This window comes from Heptranchias perlo, chromosome 6, assembly GCF_035084215.1.
Source record: "Heptranchias perlo isolate sHepPer1 chromosome 6, sHepPer1.hap1, whole genome shotgun sequence".
Lineage (NCBI taxonomy): Eukaryota > Metazoa > Chordata > Chondrichthyes > Hexanchiformes > Hexanchidae > Heptranchias > Heptranchias perlo.
In genome coordinates this window covers 65,151,437-65,165,851 of record NC_090330.1, presented here as the reverse complement: position 1 = coordinate 65,165,851, position 14,415 = coordinate 65,151,437, and the positions used below count along the sequence as shown (strand labels likewise).

General features: G+C 44.6%; 1 protein-coding gene across 1 annotated transcript in view; it reads right to left on the bottom strand.

The window, feature by feature from the left end:
• Window positions 1-14,415, bottom strand: part of LOC137323053 (protein diaphanous homolog 3-like) — a 796,634-nt gene that overhangs the window by 69,644 nt on the left and 712,575 nt on the right. The window contains exons 26-27 of the mRNA XM_067986438.1: window positions 12,772-12,867; window positions 12,258-12,317 (exon numbers count right to left, since the gene is read on the bottom strand). Coding sequence (XP_067842539.1) covers window positions 12,258-12,317; window positions 12,772-12,867 — 156 coding nt within the window. The remainder of the gene's footprint in view (window positions 1-12,257; window positions 12,318-12,771; window positions 12,868-14,415) is intronic.

The following is a 14,415-nucleotide window of genomic DNA, read 5'->3' as shown; positions in this document are numbered from 1 at the left end:
TAGCTCCTCCCCCCCGAGAGTCCCCTGTTTGTCCAGTGTTGGGATATTCTTAGTGTCCTCTACTGTAAAGACTGAAACAAAATATTTGTTCAGCATTTTTGCCATCTCCATGTTTCCCACCATTAATTTCCCGGTCTCATCCTCTAAGGGACCTATGTTTGCCTTAGCCACCCTTTTTCTTTTTATATAACTATAGAAACTCTTGCTATCTGTTTTTATATTTTTTGCTAATTTCTTTTCATAATCTAACTTCCCTTTCTTAATCAATCCTTTAGTTACTTTTTGCTGTCTTTTGAAGAATTCCCAATCTTCTATCCTCCCACTAAGTTTGGCTACCTGAAGATTGGAGGGTAGCAAATGTTGTGCCTTTGTTTAAGAAGGGCGGCAGGGAAAAGCCTGGGAACTACAGACCGGTGAGCCTGACATCTGTAGTAGGTAAGTTGTTAGAGGGTATTCTGAGGGACAGGATCTACAGGCATTTGGAGAGGCAGGGACTGATTAGGAACAGTCAGCATGGTTTTGTGAGAGGAAAATGATGTCTCACGAATTTGATTGAGTTTTTTGAAGGGGTAACCAAGAAGATAGATGAGGGCTGTGCAGTAGACGTGGTCTACACGGACTTTAGCAAAGCCTTTGACAAGGTACCGCATGGTAGGTTGTTACATAAGGTTAAATCTCATGGGATCCAAGGTGAGGTAGCGAATTGGATACAAAATTGGCTTGACGACAGAAGACAGAGGGTGGTTGTAGAGGGTTGTTTTTCAAACTGGAGGCCTGTGTCCAGCGGTGTGCCTCAGGGATCGGTGCTGGGTCCGCTGTTATTTGTTATTTATAATTAATGATTTGGATGAGAATTTAGGAGGCATGTTTAGTAAGTTTTCAGATGACACCAAGATTGGTGGCATTGTGGACAGTGAAGAAGGTTATCTAGGATTGCAACGGGACCTTGATAAATTGGGCCAGTGGGCCGATGAATGGCAGATGGAGTTTAATTTAGATAAATGTGAGGTGATGCATTTTGGTAGATCGAATCGGGCCAGGACCTACTCCGTTAATGGTAGGGCATTGGGGAGAGTTATAGAACAAAGAGATCTAGGAGTACAGGTTCATAGCTCCTTGAAAGTGGAGTCACAGGTGGATAGGGTGGTGAAGAAGGCATTCGGCATGCTTGGTTTCATTGGTCAGAACATTGAATACAGGAGTTGGGATGTCTTGTTGAAGTTGTACAGGACATTAGTACGGCCACACTTGGAATACTGTGCACAGTTCTGGTCACCCTATTATAGAAAGGATATTATTAAACTAGAAAGAGTGCAGAAAAGATTTACTAGGATGCTACCGGGACTTGATGGTTTGACTTATAGGGAGAGGTTAGATCGACTGGGACTTTTTTCCCTGGAGAGTCGGAGGTTGAGGGGTGATCTTATCGAAGTCTATAAAATAATGAGGGGCATAGATAAGGTAGATAGTCAAAATCTTTTCCCAAAGGTCGGGGAGTCTATAACGAGGGGACATAGATTTAAGGTGAGAGGGGAGAGATACAAAAGGGTCCAGAGGGGCAATTTTTTCACTCAAAGGGTGGTGAGTGTCTGGAACGAGCTGCCAGAGGCAGTAGTAGAGGCGGGTACAATTTTGTCCTTTAAAAAGCATTTGGACAGTTACATGGGTAAGATGGGTATAGAGGGATATCGGCCAAGTGCAGGCAATTGGGACTAGCTTAGTGTTATAAACTGGGCGACATGGACATGTTGGGCCGAAGGGCCTGTTTCCATGTTGTAACTTCTATGTTTCTATGTAAGCATTATTAGTGTTAGCTAAGGCAGCTTTTATTTTCCAAAATTTTAAAGGACACAAGGTCTTGTCAGCTAATGTTTAAAATAGCTCATTAAGCAACGACAGTCTGCAGTGAGGAAATGTTTTCTTGCCAACATAAAAAATATCGTGGCTTTGATATGAACTGATCAGTACTTAATAAGCTGATGGGCAGTACTTGACACATGAAACAAGGGAAACTGCTGTGAAAACAGTCATTTTTCTCAACTAATGTCTCATCAACACTGTAAAATTCATATACATTTTGGGCCCAGCACTGCTCTACTCAACTGATTTTGAAATGGCAGTCTTAATTCACAGTGGAATCAGCAAGTCAAGCAGATGTAATGTGATTTGCAACCTGGAGGCTACCGTTATTGCAGAGTAATGAATAAAAAGCAAAACAAGCCACTCTTCTTTTCGGATTACAGTAGTCAGTAATCCCGTACAAGATTAGAATACTTACAAGAGAATCAAAACTCAGAGAAAAGCATTGCAACATTGCTACCTTTAATGCATAGTAAGGTTCAGCTTGCTTAGGAGACAAACAAAATGTTACCTTGAATTATGTAGATTAATTTTTAAAAAGTGTATTTTTATTTTAAAAATATTTTAGTAGTTATTTTTGAGATATACTCAGTGGTTATATATCATTCAGTGGCTATTTTCTTTTACAAACTGTTTAGTAATACTTAATTATAAATGACATTTCCTTTTACAAATCTATAAATACATTTCAACTCAATAAACTCCTCTAGAAAAATATTTCATTTATCTATTACTTTCTAAGTCTAGTTAGCATTCTGACTTTTATTACAATTCAGAATTCTATTTATAGGAACAGGAATAGGCAATTTAACCCATCGAGCCTGTTTCGCCATTCAATGAGATCACGGCTGATCTGTGACCTAACTCCATATACCCGCTGTAGCCCCATATCTCTTCGTACCTTTGGTTATTAAAAATCTATCAATCTCAGGTTTAAAATTAACAATTGAGCTAGCATCAACTGCCGCTTGTGGAAGAGAGTTCCAAACTTTTACCATCCTTTGCTTGTAGAAGTGTTTCCTAACTGCACTCCTGAAAGTTCTGGTTCCCATTTTTGGGCTATATCTCCTAGTTCTAGACTCCACAACCAGCCGGAAATAGTTTCTCTCTACGTACCCTATCAGTTCCCCTTAATATCTTGAAAACTTCGATCAAATCGCTCCTTAATCTTCTAAATTCTAGGGAATACAACCCTAGTTTGTGTAATCTATCCTTGTAATTTAACCCTTGGAGTCCAGGTATCATTCTAGTAAATCTACGCTGCGCTCCCTCCAAGGCCAATATTTCCTTTCTAAGGTGCAGTGCCCAGAACTGAACGCAGTACTCCAAGTGTGGTTTAACCAGGGCTTCGTATAGCTGCAGCATAGCTTCTAACCCCTTGCATTCCAGTCCTCTAGATATAAAGGCCAGCATTCCATTAACCTTTTTGATTATTTTCTGTACCTACCCATGACATTTTAATGATCTATGTGCATGGACTCCTAAGTCTCTTTGGATCTCCACTGTTCAAGCTTTTCGCCATTTTCAAAGTACTAAGATCTATCCTTTTTAGGTCCAAAGTGGATGACCTCACATCGAAATCCATTGACCACAATTTTGCCCATTCACTTAATCTATTAACAGCTCTCTGTAATTTTACACTGTTTACAATGCTGCCTATCTTTGTGTCATTGGCAAACTTGGATATGTGGCTCCGTCATATCCCGTTATCTAAGTCATTAATAAGTAGTGAATAGTTGAGGCCCCAACACAGATCCCTGTGGGTCACCACTAGTCACATCCTGCCAATTGAGTACCTGCCCATTATCCCCACTCTCCATCTCCTGCCACTCAGCCAATTTCCAGGTCAATAATTTGACCTCAATTCCATGAGCTTCAACTTTAGCTAACAGTCTCTTATGAGGGACTTTATCGTATGCCTTCTGGAAGTCCATTTAAACTACATCCATTGACATTCCACTGTCCACTACTTTAGTCATCAAATATTTACTTCAATATTTATTATCAGCCCATCATCTCAAAAAACAATTTTTCGTATCGCTGCTTCTTAAGTCACCTGACATTCCCATTTTATTGGAAAGTGGACAAAATGGTTATTTTTCTTTAAGTTAATGAATTGCTAGTAATATTTCAGGAATGCATATTTTTGAACCAGGTAATTCTTGAGAATGCAATTCAGTTAGTGTTAACAAGAAAATAATAGCCAATCATAATGCACTTTAATGACACTGACACTTTAATGCCTCTTGAGCAGCTTACGAGCCATTTAACCAGTATAAATGCCCCAAAGTTTATTAGTCTGGTTGTGGCAAATGGCCACTGCAGGCCCTGCTTGTGCTCATGCCTGCAATGGCAGTGCTGACAACCTATTCAAGAAGGCTTTAAAATACAGCAAGCCATTGATGTATTATGGTAATTGAGAGTCAGCCAAACATTTAATAAAACAAGGGGAAGTTATAGATGACAATCAGCTTTTTAATTCTTTACTAGGTTCTGTGTTATACTTCCTCCCTCAGGTCTGACTTGCCCATTTTGGCTCCACAACATCCCTCTTGTCTGAAATTCAATGTGTGCAGCTGTTCCTCTTCTGATAAAATGCAACATAATAAATGCGCTGGAGGGTTTTGTGGCCCACTTTACCATACTGTTCAGCACTTTCAATAAATACCCGGACCACCACACAAATAACAAGTCAGACTTGGATCAGTGGTAGCATTCTGATTCAGACTGTTGTGGTTCAAGTCACACTCCAGACACTTGAGCATATAATCTAGGCTGACAGTGCAGTACTGAGGGAATGCTGCACTGTCGGGGGAGATGTTAAAATGAGGTGCCATCTGCTTGCTCAGGTGAACATAAAAGATCCCATGCCGCTATTCCTGGGTGGCCGAGCCAATATCTTCCCTTCAACCAACAGCACTAAAACAGATCATAAAACAAATTGGCTGCCATATTTGCCTACAGTGACTACACTTCAAAAGTAATTAATTGGCTGTGAAGTGCTTTGCAACATCCTGAGGATGTGAACGGCGCTGTTTAAATGCAATTTCTTTTTTTCCTTCATAGGCGGACATATGTATTTGCATGTGCAGAGGTTGTCCGGATAATGCTACAGTATGTGTAGCAGGTGCAGAGGGAATTCTACGGCAGGTAAATCAGCTGTTTATATCGATCGAGATCAAAGTAATTATATTCTATTGTTAAGAAAGTTGGAGGGAGATTTCAGCTCTGAGAATTCACTGTCCAGGCAACTATAAAAGTTATCCCCCTTAACATTGGTCATTTCCTCACTACTCTGGATGTACTCCATTACACTGTCTTTAAAGATCACATTACATTACAGGCTGACAGTGGAACTTTGTTCAATGACCATTTCTGTGATGAGGAGGAAACCACAAGGGTAGAAGATCTCAGTGAGTTGGTTGGCATACAGTCCATACCATAATCATATTGAATATCATTAGGGCTGACATTGACTGGAGTGGACAGATCGATTAACTCAGGTCTCCTGACCCTCCCAATAAAATGCCCTTATGGAAAATGAGAACGTATGAGTGACGTGCAATACAAATTTATCGCTCATGGTTTGATGGTTTTTAAAAAAAACTGTAGATTGAAAAAAAAGGTAAATCATTATTTTTTATTACTTTTTTAATGCATCATTTTCTTTAGAATGTAACACTACATTATACAGAAAATGTTTCCTTAAAAAGCAATGAAAAAAATTTAAAGTTTGAGTTTGAACAGCAACCAGTGATCCTCATAATACCATGTTCATTACTTCCAAAGTACTGCTACATTCAGATTGCACTGTCATTGCAAAGGCAATAATTATTCATTAATTAATAAACACATTTAAATACTTAGTAGAATTTGTATATGTGAAAAAAATCCTGCAGCAGCGAAGTCAAAAATTAAATGAGGAATTTCACTACATTTATACAAAAAGCTCGTTAATAACTGTATTTTTGCGGAGTGCCATAGTACACATTGCATTAAAGTTACTTTGTATTGAGAGCTAAACTGCTTCTCTAAACACTTGCACCACTAAAACTGAGTCAACCGTAAACACGGGAAAATTTACATATGGTTCAGCACCAAGAAACCAAGGCGACTCAATATATCCATCTACCGAATATAACTTGTAGCCTACATTTTTGGAAGTAATGAGGCTCTAATTTCTTAAATTTGCATATGGTCTGCTTTAAATTAATCTTAATTTAATCCATGATCACAAATTACTGCACTCATGAAGATTGTGTGCACATTTTATAAACTCACAACTGCGTATTTCACTATTGATTTTCAAATATTAAGGTGGAGATTTGTTAGGGTTTATTGTCTTGTTTCATGGAACAATGATTTTATAAAATTATATACTGGCTTCTAATAGACAGTTTCCTAGAAGTGAAGGGAATTAGGGGTTACGGGGAGCGGGCAGGAAATTGGACATGAATTTAGATTTGAGGTTAGGATCAGATCAGCCATGATCTTATTAAATGGCGGAGCAGGCTCGAAGGGCCGATTGGCCTATTCCTGCTCCTATTTCTTATGTTCTTATGTTTTTTTATGTTCTAATCCGACGTTAGCAAAAATGTTCCAAACACTAAAGCAGTGTATGATAGTATCACAATAGGATGCTGTAATTCAGCCTCAATCAACACATGCAAATTGAGCTAGTAATGGTAACCATTGGCTTTTGAAATTCAGACAGTTATCATCTTAGGAGGTTTATTGAACCATACAAATACTTCACCGTACGAACCTGTTCTGTTCACTTCTATTACTGTTGTGGTGATACTTTGGAATTTTCGCTCGACTTGCATCACAGATAAAAATCATCGTCTCTTAGTGCTTCCGAATAGCATAACACCATTTTTTAATGATGTCTACTTTTTTTTGCTAAAACTAGCAAAACCAGAAATATGGACTCACTAGGTCTAGCATTATTCATAGTTAATAGAAGTAAATAAATATTTGTCTTAAGGTCAGTAAATATATTTTATTGTGAAATCTGTAAACTATCACGGCAAATAGCTTATATATACTTTAGATTATTTGCCTGAATTCTGTCCTAACTCAGTGACTGACAAACATAGAAAGAGCTGACCTCAACCAGCAGGGAAAGACTGGAGACTGACTAGCCAGTGGGCAGAGCAAGCAGAACATATTCATGGTGTTTTCTTTCCCGACACATACTGGTTCCTTTTGCCTTGGAAGAGTGTATTGTAAATCCCTTAAAGGACTGTGCCCGTCATTTATTTTTGCTGTTAGACATTTTTGATAATTCAACAAAACAAAAATCTTTCGACTTGTTTTTGAGGATGGAATACCATTTCGCAATAGGGGAACAAAGTATCTCATTAAAACTGAATATTTACAATCAATTTCAAGTACCCATGGAAACAAATATTACTTGAATATATTTAAAATAAAAATTTTCAGTCTTGATTTTCTGGAAAATGTGCTCTGCGCAATTTCATCAAAACACACTGAAGGTAGCAAAGATTATTATGGAAACTGGGATAGCAATTGTGTTACATCAAAGGGTTGAGTCTATTTTTTCCCATGAATTTTGGTGCTCTTCATACCCCTCTAACCACCAGTTGCAGAATGACATTAATAGTTCCTTTTGGGTTGCAGAAAAGTTGCAATAATCCACCTTTGCTATTGTGAGTACTGTATCATATTTTGGAATTAATCTGGATTAATTGATCTGTGACACAAACGTTGTAGAGGCACAATATTCACAAAGACCCGTGAATGGAACATCAAGGTTAAAAAATGAAAACTTTGAAATTTATAAAAAGTTGGGACCCAAACTAGATCATTGGAATATGAGATAAACAGAAGATGCGACTTGAAATGGGCTTTGTTGACCTGAAGAGGAAGCTTACTTCACCAAAATATGTTATCCATGGGATCGGAAGAGGTTTGAAAATAGCCTAATATACTTCTATCCATAGATTTTTACTCACAATCTTACTTTAAAAATCTTCCAAATTTTTTCTTAGTCCACATGCAGAGAAAGGGCTCGATTTTGCGATCGCGTTTCCGGCGGGTTTCCAGCGGGTTGGCCCCGAAAATCCCGATATCCGGTCACGTGACCGGATCGTGACGAAATCCCGGCCACTTCCGGGTACCGCGCTGACGTGCGGGGCTGCGCGCGCAAGCCCCGCTGGTGGGAATCCCGCAGGCAATTAAAGCCAGCGGGGTTCCACTTGAGAGTACTTAACTTGCTCGTTGTGGTCAGTTAATGAGCTGAAGCAGCTGTCAAAAGAGGAAGTGTGGGATTTTAGGTTCAACGCAGTCAGTTTCCCACACTGGGGGAAACAGTACCTTTCAAACCAGGCGTGTTGCAGCCAGCAGCCTGTGGCAGGTGCCAAGGTGCGCTCAACGGGGGAGAGCCCTCACCCACGCAGGAGGCCACCGCGTCACATAGGGCAACCCCTGCCCTCCACCACCCCCCGCCAAGCCAGAGGACAGACCGACACGAAACCGCAGCCCCAGTCCGAGGACCCACCCACCTACCCTGCACAACCCCTCAGACCAACACCTGCCAGATGGGTGGTGCGTTGACATCCTCGGAGGACGACCAGGATGACCAGCCCCAGCAGCCTCGCAGTCCACGCCGTCCGCCTCGGAGAGGTGGGGCCCCCCAACACGGTGCTGCGGCACACCCACCTGCACAGCAGGAGGGAGGGCAACCGCAGAGAGAGATGCGTCGCAGGAGGCACTACCCTCCGCACAGGGTGTACAGAGCGAGGCTCAGCTTCATGGACCTCTCCGAGGAGCAGTGCATACGGAGGCTCAGAGTCAATCGCCAGGTAGTCGCCGACATCTGCAGCCTCCTTAATGACGAGCTGCTCCCTGATGGACCAAGCAGCATCTTCTTACCTGTCGCCGTCAAAGTCACCACTGCCCTCAACTTCTTCGCATCCGGTTCCTTCCAGGGTGCCACCGGGGACATCACCGGGGTCTGTCAGTCCTCTGCACACAAGTGCATAAGGCAGGTCACCGATGGGTTGTTCCGCAGGGCCTCCCACTACATCAACTTCGCCATGGACGAGCGCAGCCAGATGGAGAGGGCGGTTGGATTCCATGCCATGGCCGGCTTCCCACGGGTGCAGGGTGTAATCGACTGCACCCACATCGCAATACGGGCACCTCCGCATGAGCCAGGGCTGTTCATCAACAGGAAGGGGTATCACTCCATGAACGCCCAGCTCATCTGTGACCACCGCCAGAGATTCCTACACGTGTGCGCCAGATACCCCGGCAGCTGCCACGATGCCTTCGTCCTCAGGGAGTCCGCCGTCCCGCCCATCCTGCAGGCACCCAACGCCGGCAACGGCTGGCTCCTCGGCGACAAGGGGTATCCCCTCCACACGTGGCTCATGACACCTCTGAGGAACCCCATCACCGAGCCGGAGCGTCGGTACAATGACAGCCACACTGCTACCAGGTCTACAATTGAGCAGACCATAGGGCTTCTCAAGATGCGCTTCAGGTGCCTTGATCGTTCTGGGGGAGCGCTGCAATACACACCATTCAGAGTGGGACGAATCATAGTTGTCTGCTGTGCCCTGCACGACATGGCCCAACAGAGAGGGGTGCCGCTGGAGGAGGCCCCATCCACACCCGCCACCCACATTGAGGAAGGCGAGGGCGAGGAGGAGGAGGAGGAGGAGGAGGCGGAGGAGGAGGACGCGCCAGAGGATGTTGGACGACCTATGCGCCGAGCCGCGACTCACCGGGATGGTCGCCGGGCCAGGGAGGCACTCATACGTCAACGGTTCTCCTAGAGTCAGACACTGCGAGGCGCTCGCATCTCCTCACCTGCACATGCGAGCGGCCATACCAGCCCCCTCCACTGAAGAGTGCTGCCAGTAATCCTGCACCCACAGCAGTGTGCCCAATGGGTGGCAGCAGGTGTTCGCCGTCATGATGGCCTCCACGGAACGCAACTATTGCACAAGCCGCGGAAGAATGGACGAGAGGTGGCAGGAGTGGTGAGAATAGACTATTTAATATCTCGAATGTGACATTATATAAGAAAAAAAGTACAAAATAATAAACACCCTGGTGTATTCCCTTTGTGATTATAAGGCCTTTGCAATTCTTCTCCGGGAACCCCTACGTGGTGCTACCCCTGTGGCTCCAGCAGAGGTAGTGGCAGGTTGCTCGTCTTCTTGCCTTGACCGGGTAGATGCTTTTGGCGGACGGCCCCTGGGTTTCGGTGCCCATGACGGCACCTCCACAGACTGCTCCTCCTGCACCGGGGCAGGGGCAGACTCGGCCACCTGGAGAGGAGGCACCATTGCGGGTACTGGTTGAGAGGTGGGCGACGGGTGGGACGTGGGGACGCCTTGAGAGGCGTCCCCGCTTCCATGTCCCCGGTCACCATCATCCCTCTCTTGGCCTCGGCCCACATCACCCCTTCCACCCTGCTGGACGGCAGTTTGGATGGCATGTGTGAGGCCTTGCAAGGCCACCCCTAGTGTATCCCTCAGCCTGTTGGTGGCGTCGGAATGTTGCTCACCCTGAATCCGTACAGACGTTGTCAGGGCCTGCATGGACTCGATCTGGAGCTGTGCGTGACGCTCGAGGGAGGCCAGCCTGTCCTCCACCGCAGACAGTCCCGCACCTACCTGCGACACTGTGTCGCCGGTACCCTCCTGTGCCTGCGCCACCAATGCCCACATGCAGGAGGTGGACTCCTCCATCGCCTGCGCTATTGTGGACAATGCGCGCGGCACCTCTGCCAGTACCTCAGCAATTAGCTGGTGGCCCTCGACGACTCTCCTTTTCACTGGTGGCCCCCTGGGTTCAGCATCTGGGTCCGGCTGAGCAGAGCCTGGAGATGAGTGCTCCCTCCGTCGCGGACCCTCCGCGGCTGCCCCTGCCACCAGGGTCTGCTCATGCTCACTCGTGCGCGGTGACTCACCAAGTGCTACCCCAACTAGTTGGCGAGGGGGACATGGCGGGCTCTGATGTGACGATGCACCCTCAGAGACCGCCATGTCCTCTGAGGAATCGCCCTCCACGATCGCTTCACCCAAAGACGGACCTGCAAGAGAACAGAGGGCACTTTGAGGCATGTGGACCAACTTGACAGTGCGCCTGATGGCAGGTGATGAGACGGTAACTCGCGATCATGGGTGTTGAGTGTCAGCTTTCCCTTACCGGCCGTTTCGGCAGCGACACACTCGCCATCGGCCACCGACAGGCAATGTCGCGTGCGGGCGAGGTCGAGCGCCTCCACCTCGGCATCGGTGAGCTCCACCACTTGCGGCGGCCCACCTCCGGTGCGTGCCCTTTCCCTATTGTTCTTGCTTCTCTTCTCCTGTGAAGGCAAAACACAGATGTGTGAGTGGGTGCGTCTTGCATCGTGAGACGCATCGAGCATCGGTGTGGTTGGGTTGAGCGTGGTGCGGAACGGATGGGAGGAAGCGTGGGCCACATGCCCATCCCATTGCATGGGGATTGGGGTGTGTGGTAGTGTTCGGGTGGGGTCAGGGACGGTGGGTACTTGCGTGCACGGCGAGGATGGTGAATGAGTGGCTGTGAGGATTGCTAATGGAGCGCAGTGGTGGCTGTGATCTGCTTGGCGTGATGGTGGGGACGGGATGTGGGAGGGTGCGTTGGTGTACTCACCTTGCCAGACCTAGTCAGGTCATTGCAGCGCTTGCGGCACTGCTCCCAAGTCCTTGGGGTGTTGCCCCTGCTGCTCACCTCCGCCGCCACGTCTGCCCATGCCTTCCTGGTTGCGGCGGCAGGGAACTTGCGTCCATCTTCTGGGAAGAGTGTTTCCCTCCTCCTCCTCACGCCCTCCAGCATCAGCTGCAGTGCCAGATCTGAAAAACGGGGCGCAGCCTTTCCCCTTTGCTGAGCCATCGTCTCAAACTGCTTGCTTGTAGCAGGAGGGGCTTTGGGAGACTGCCCCTTTAACTGGAGCTCCTACATCGCGTCGACGGTACTGCGCATGCGCAGCCGGCCGGCACGCAGCTGGAGAGCGCAGAACCCGGAAGCAGGGCTTAATCGGTCCAATTATCCCGCGATCGCGTGGGGGACGCACACGATTAGCCGTCCGCGTTTTCCACGCTCCCGGAGGACCACCCGCTGGGAACCCGCAGGCCTGCTAAATTCGAGCCCAAAGTATTCACTTGACCTTATTGACAACATAAATGAAATTGCATTAAATGGAAACAATGTGTGTGTAAAAAATAGCTTTGAGTGGCCCCTGCTATGCAAAAATTGAAATTCAATGGCATACAGGAATTTACAGTAGTTCATTTGTATGAAATTAGATGGAAAATACAAAAATCCAGCAAATAATCAGCTGAGTTCGGCACAAGCAAAGAAAGAAGCATGCATATTGGAATGTCAGATTTTACCCTGGTTCCAAGCCTTCAAAACAGGCCACTGTGAACTTGGACTTGTATTTTGTTGAATATCTGTAAGAGCCATGACACAAAGAAACTAAATTGAAAGATCAGTTAACAGTCAAGAATGCGTCCAAAAATGTATGTTTTTTAGGATAGCTCTCTGATGATTACAAATAGCAGGCACATACATTAAATGCTTCATCATTGGGAGACTTTATGATTTTTGAAAGTTAATTGTATTAAGGCAACAGAGATTAGCTGCATATGCTTCTGAACATGGAACTTGTCATAATGAGCTCACAAAGTTTACTTCACAGCATTGATTTGCAAACAAGTACTGACAACAGCCACATGGAATTAACATCTTCCTGACATGTCCCATCAGAAGAAAAAGATTGGCATTGCTAGGTTCTATGCCCCACAGCCCTATGCCTATCTATTTTAGTCTTTTTTCAAGGGAACAGAATGGGCACTATGTGCCTTAACTCTCTTGGAAATAACATCAAATAGGTACAGCACTCACCTTTAGGCCTTGGTGTCCGTTTTCTTCGGTCTCTGAATGCAGCACCTGACTGCAGGGCCTCCAGCAGGCTATCCATCACTCCCGTCTCATCACCCTCTGTGGAAAAGGATTGAGGGAATTCTATCAGCCTGGAGGGTTACCATAGCAATGTCAAAGAGAACAGGGAAAGACCACTATGTCATGACTAAAACCAGCAATTTCAGAACTAGACAAGCCTTTAACTTAGTCATAAATCAGCTTTCTTTTTCCCAAGATTAGTCACGTTTTAGGTTTTCTCATAGCCAATAAATAAAGACCAAAGTTGAATTGATTCACCTGTAACTCTTGCTTTCAGTGGAGAAGATCAACAGCTACATTGAAAAGATTTTGTCACACAACGAGATGCATATCAACTAGAACTGGCTGATAGTTTTTGCACGTTAAAGAGCTCCATTGCTAATAGACTGCAGTGTTGATTGAACAATTGTCATGGAAAATGAAAAGGAGACTTATTCAGCAGATCAGAAATAAAGGTCAATGTAATCTACTATATATGTCATATTCTTGTCCTGTTCTCTCTCCACTTCACCAGTCTCACAGAGATGATGAGGTTGGCATTAATGCAATCAATCATTCTTTAATACATCTCAAAAGCTAATACTTCCAAGTATTGGCATTTTGTTTTACAGACATTCAGCCTTATACCAGAAAACAAAGGCTTTATCTAAACGAGTCACCTGTGAAAGGTTGAGAACATTGTTGACCTTTGTTAACTGTACTTCATTTTAAATGGAATCATTGTCTCATGAGATCATCTGTCATGTCTAGCAAGCAAATTATCAAAATATTTTTTGAATTCCACGTTAGCTAATTTTACCTGAACAACCTATACAAAGCAGCAAGGAAATAAAACGATTATGCACACATTTCCTTTACATAGCACAGCATGATATAGTGCGTGGTCTGGTCTATAACTACCTGAAGATAAAGATCAGAATAGGAACTTGGTATTGATAAAATAGGTTTGTGCAAATATTTGAAGATGGGTTTAAAAAAAAGAATCTTAAATATTTTATTCTAACTACGCTAACAGGGTGACATTATGTTGAGTATAATGTAATTTTATATTAAAAGCATTACAAATACTGTGTCTTTTTGAGGTCCTTTTTGCTGTTTAGAATACATAACACACATAAATAGTTAAAAATAAAACACTGCGGATGCTGGAAATCTGAAATAAAAAAAGAAAATGCTGGAAATGCTCAGCAAGTCAGGCAGCATCTGTGGAGAAAGAAACAGAGTTAACATTTCAGGTCGAAGATCTTTTGTCAGAACACACAAATAGTGGTAACTCAATCAAACTACAGAAGGCTGAGAGAATTAATGGGCTTCTTAAAGTGAAGGACTGAACAGGTTAGAAGGGAACAGGTATTGACCCAGAATTTGCTGCCAGAATAATGGTGAGGCTAATAGCACTCACTATTATTTATGCGCAAATCACACAGCACTTCAGGAGAGGGAAGGTGCGTGGTTAAACTCGGAAATCCAGAAGTTTCTAACTGAGATGTGCTGCTCAGCCATTAGCTTCGCAAAAACGGGATCTTGCTGTCTGCCTCACCATTCGAACGCATTGAACGATGTGAAGTTGCTGTTATTTGTGCGATA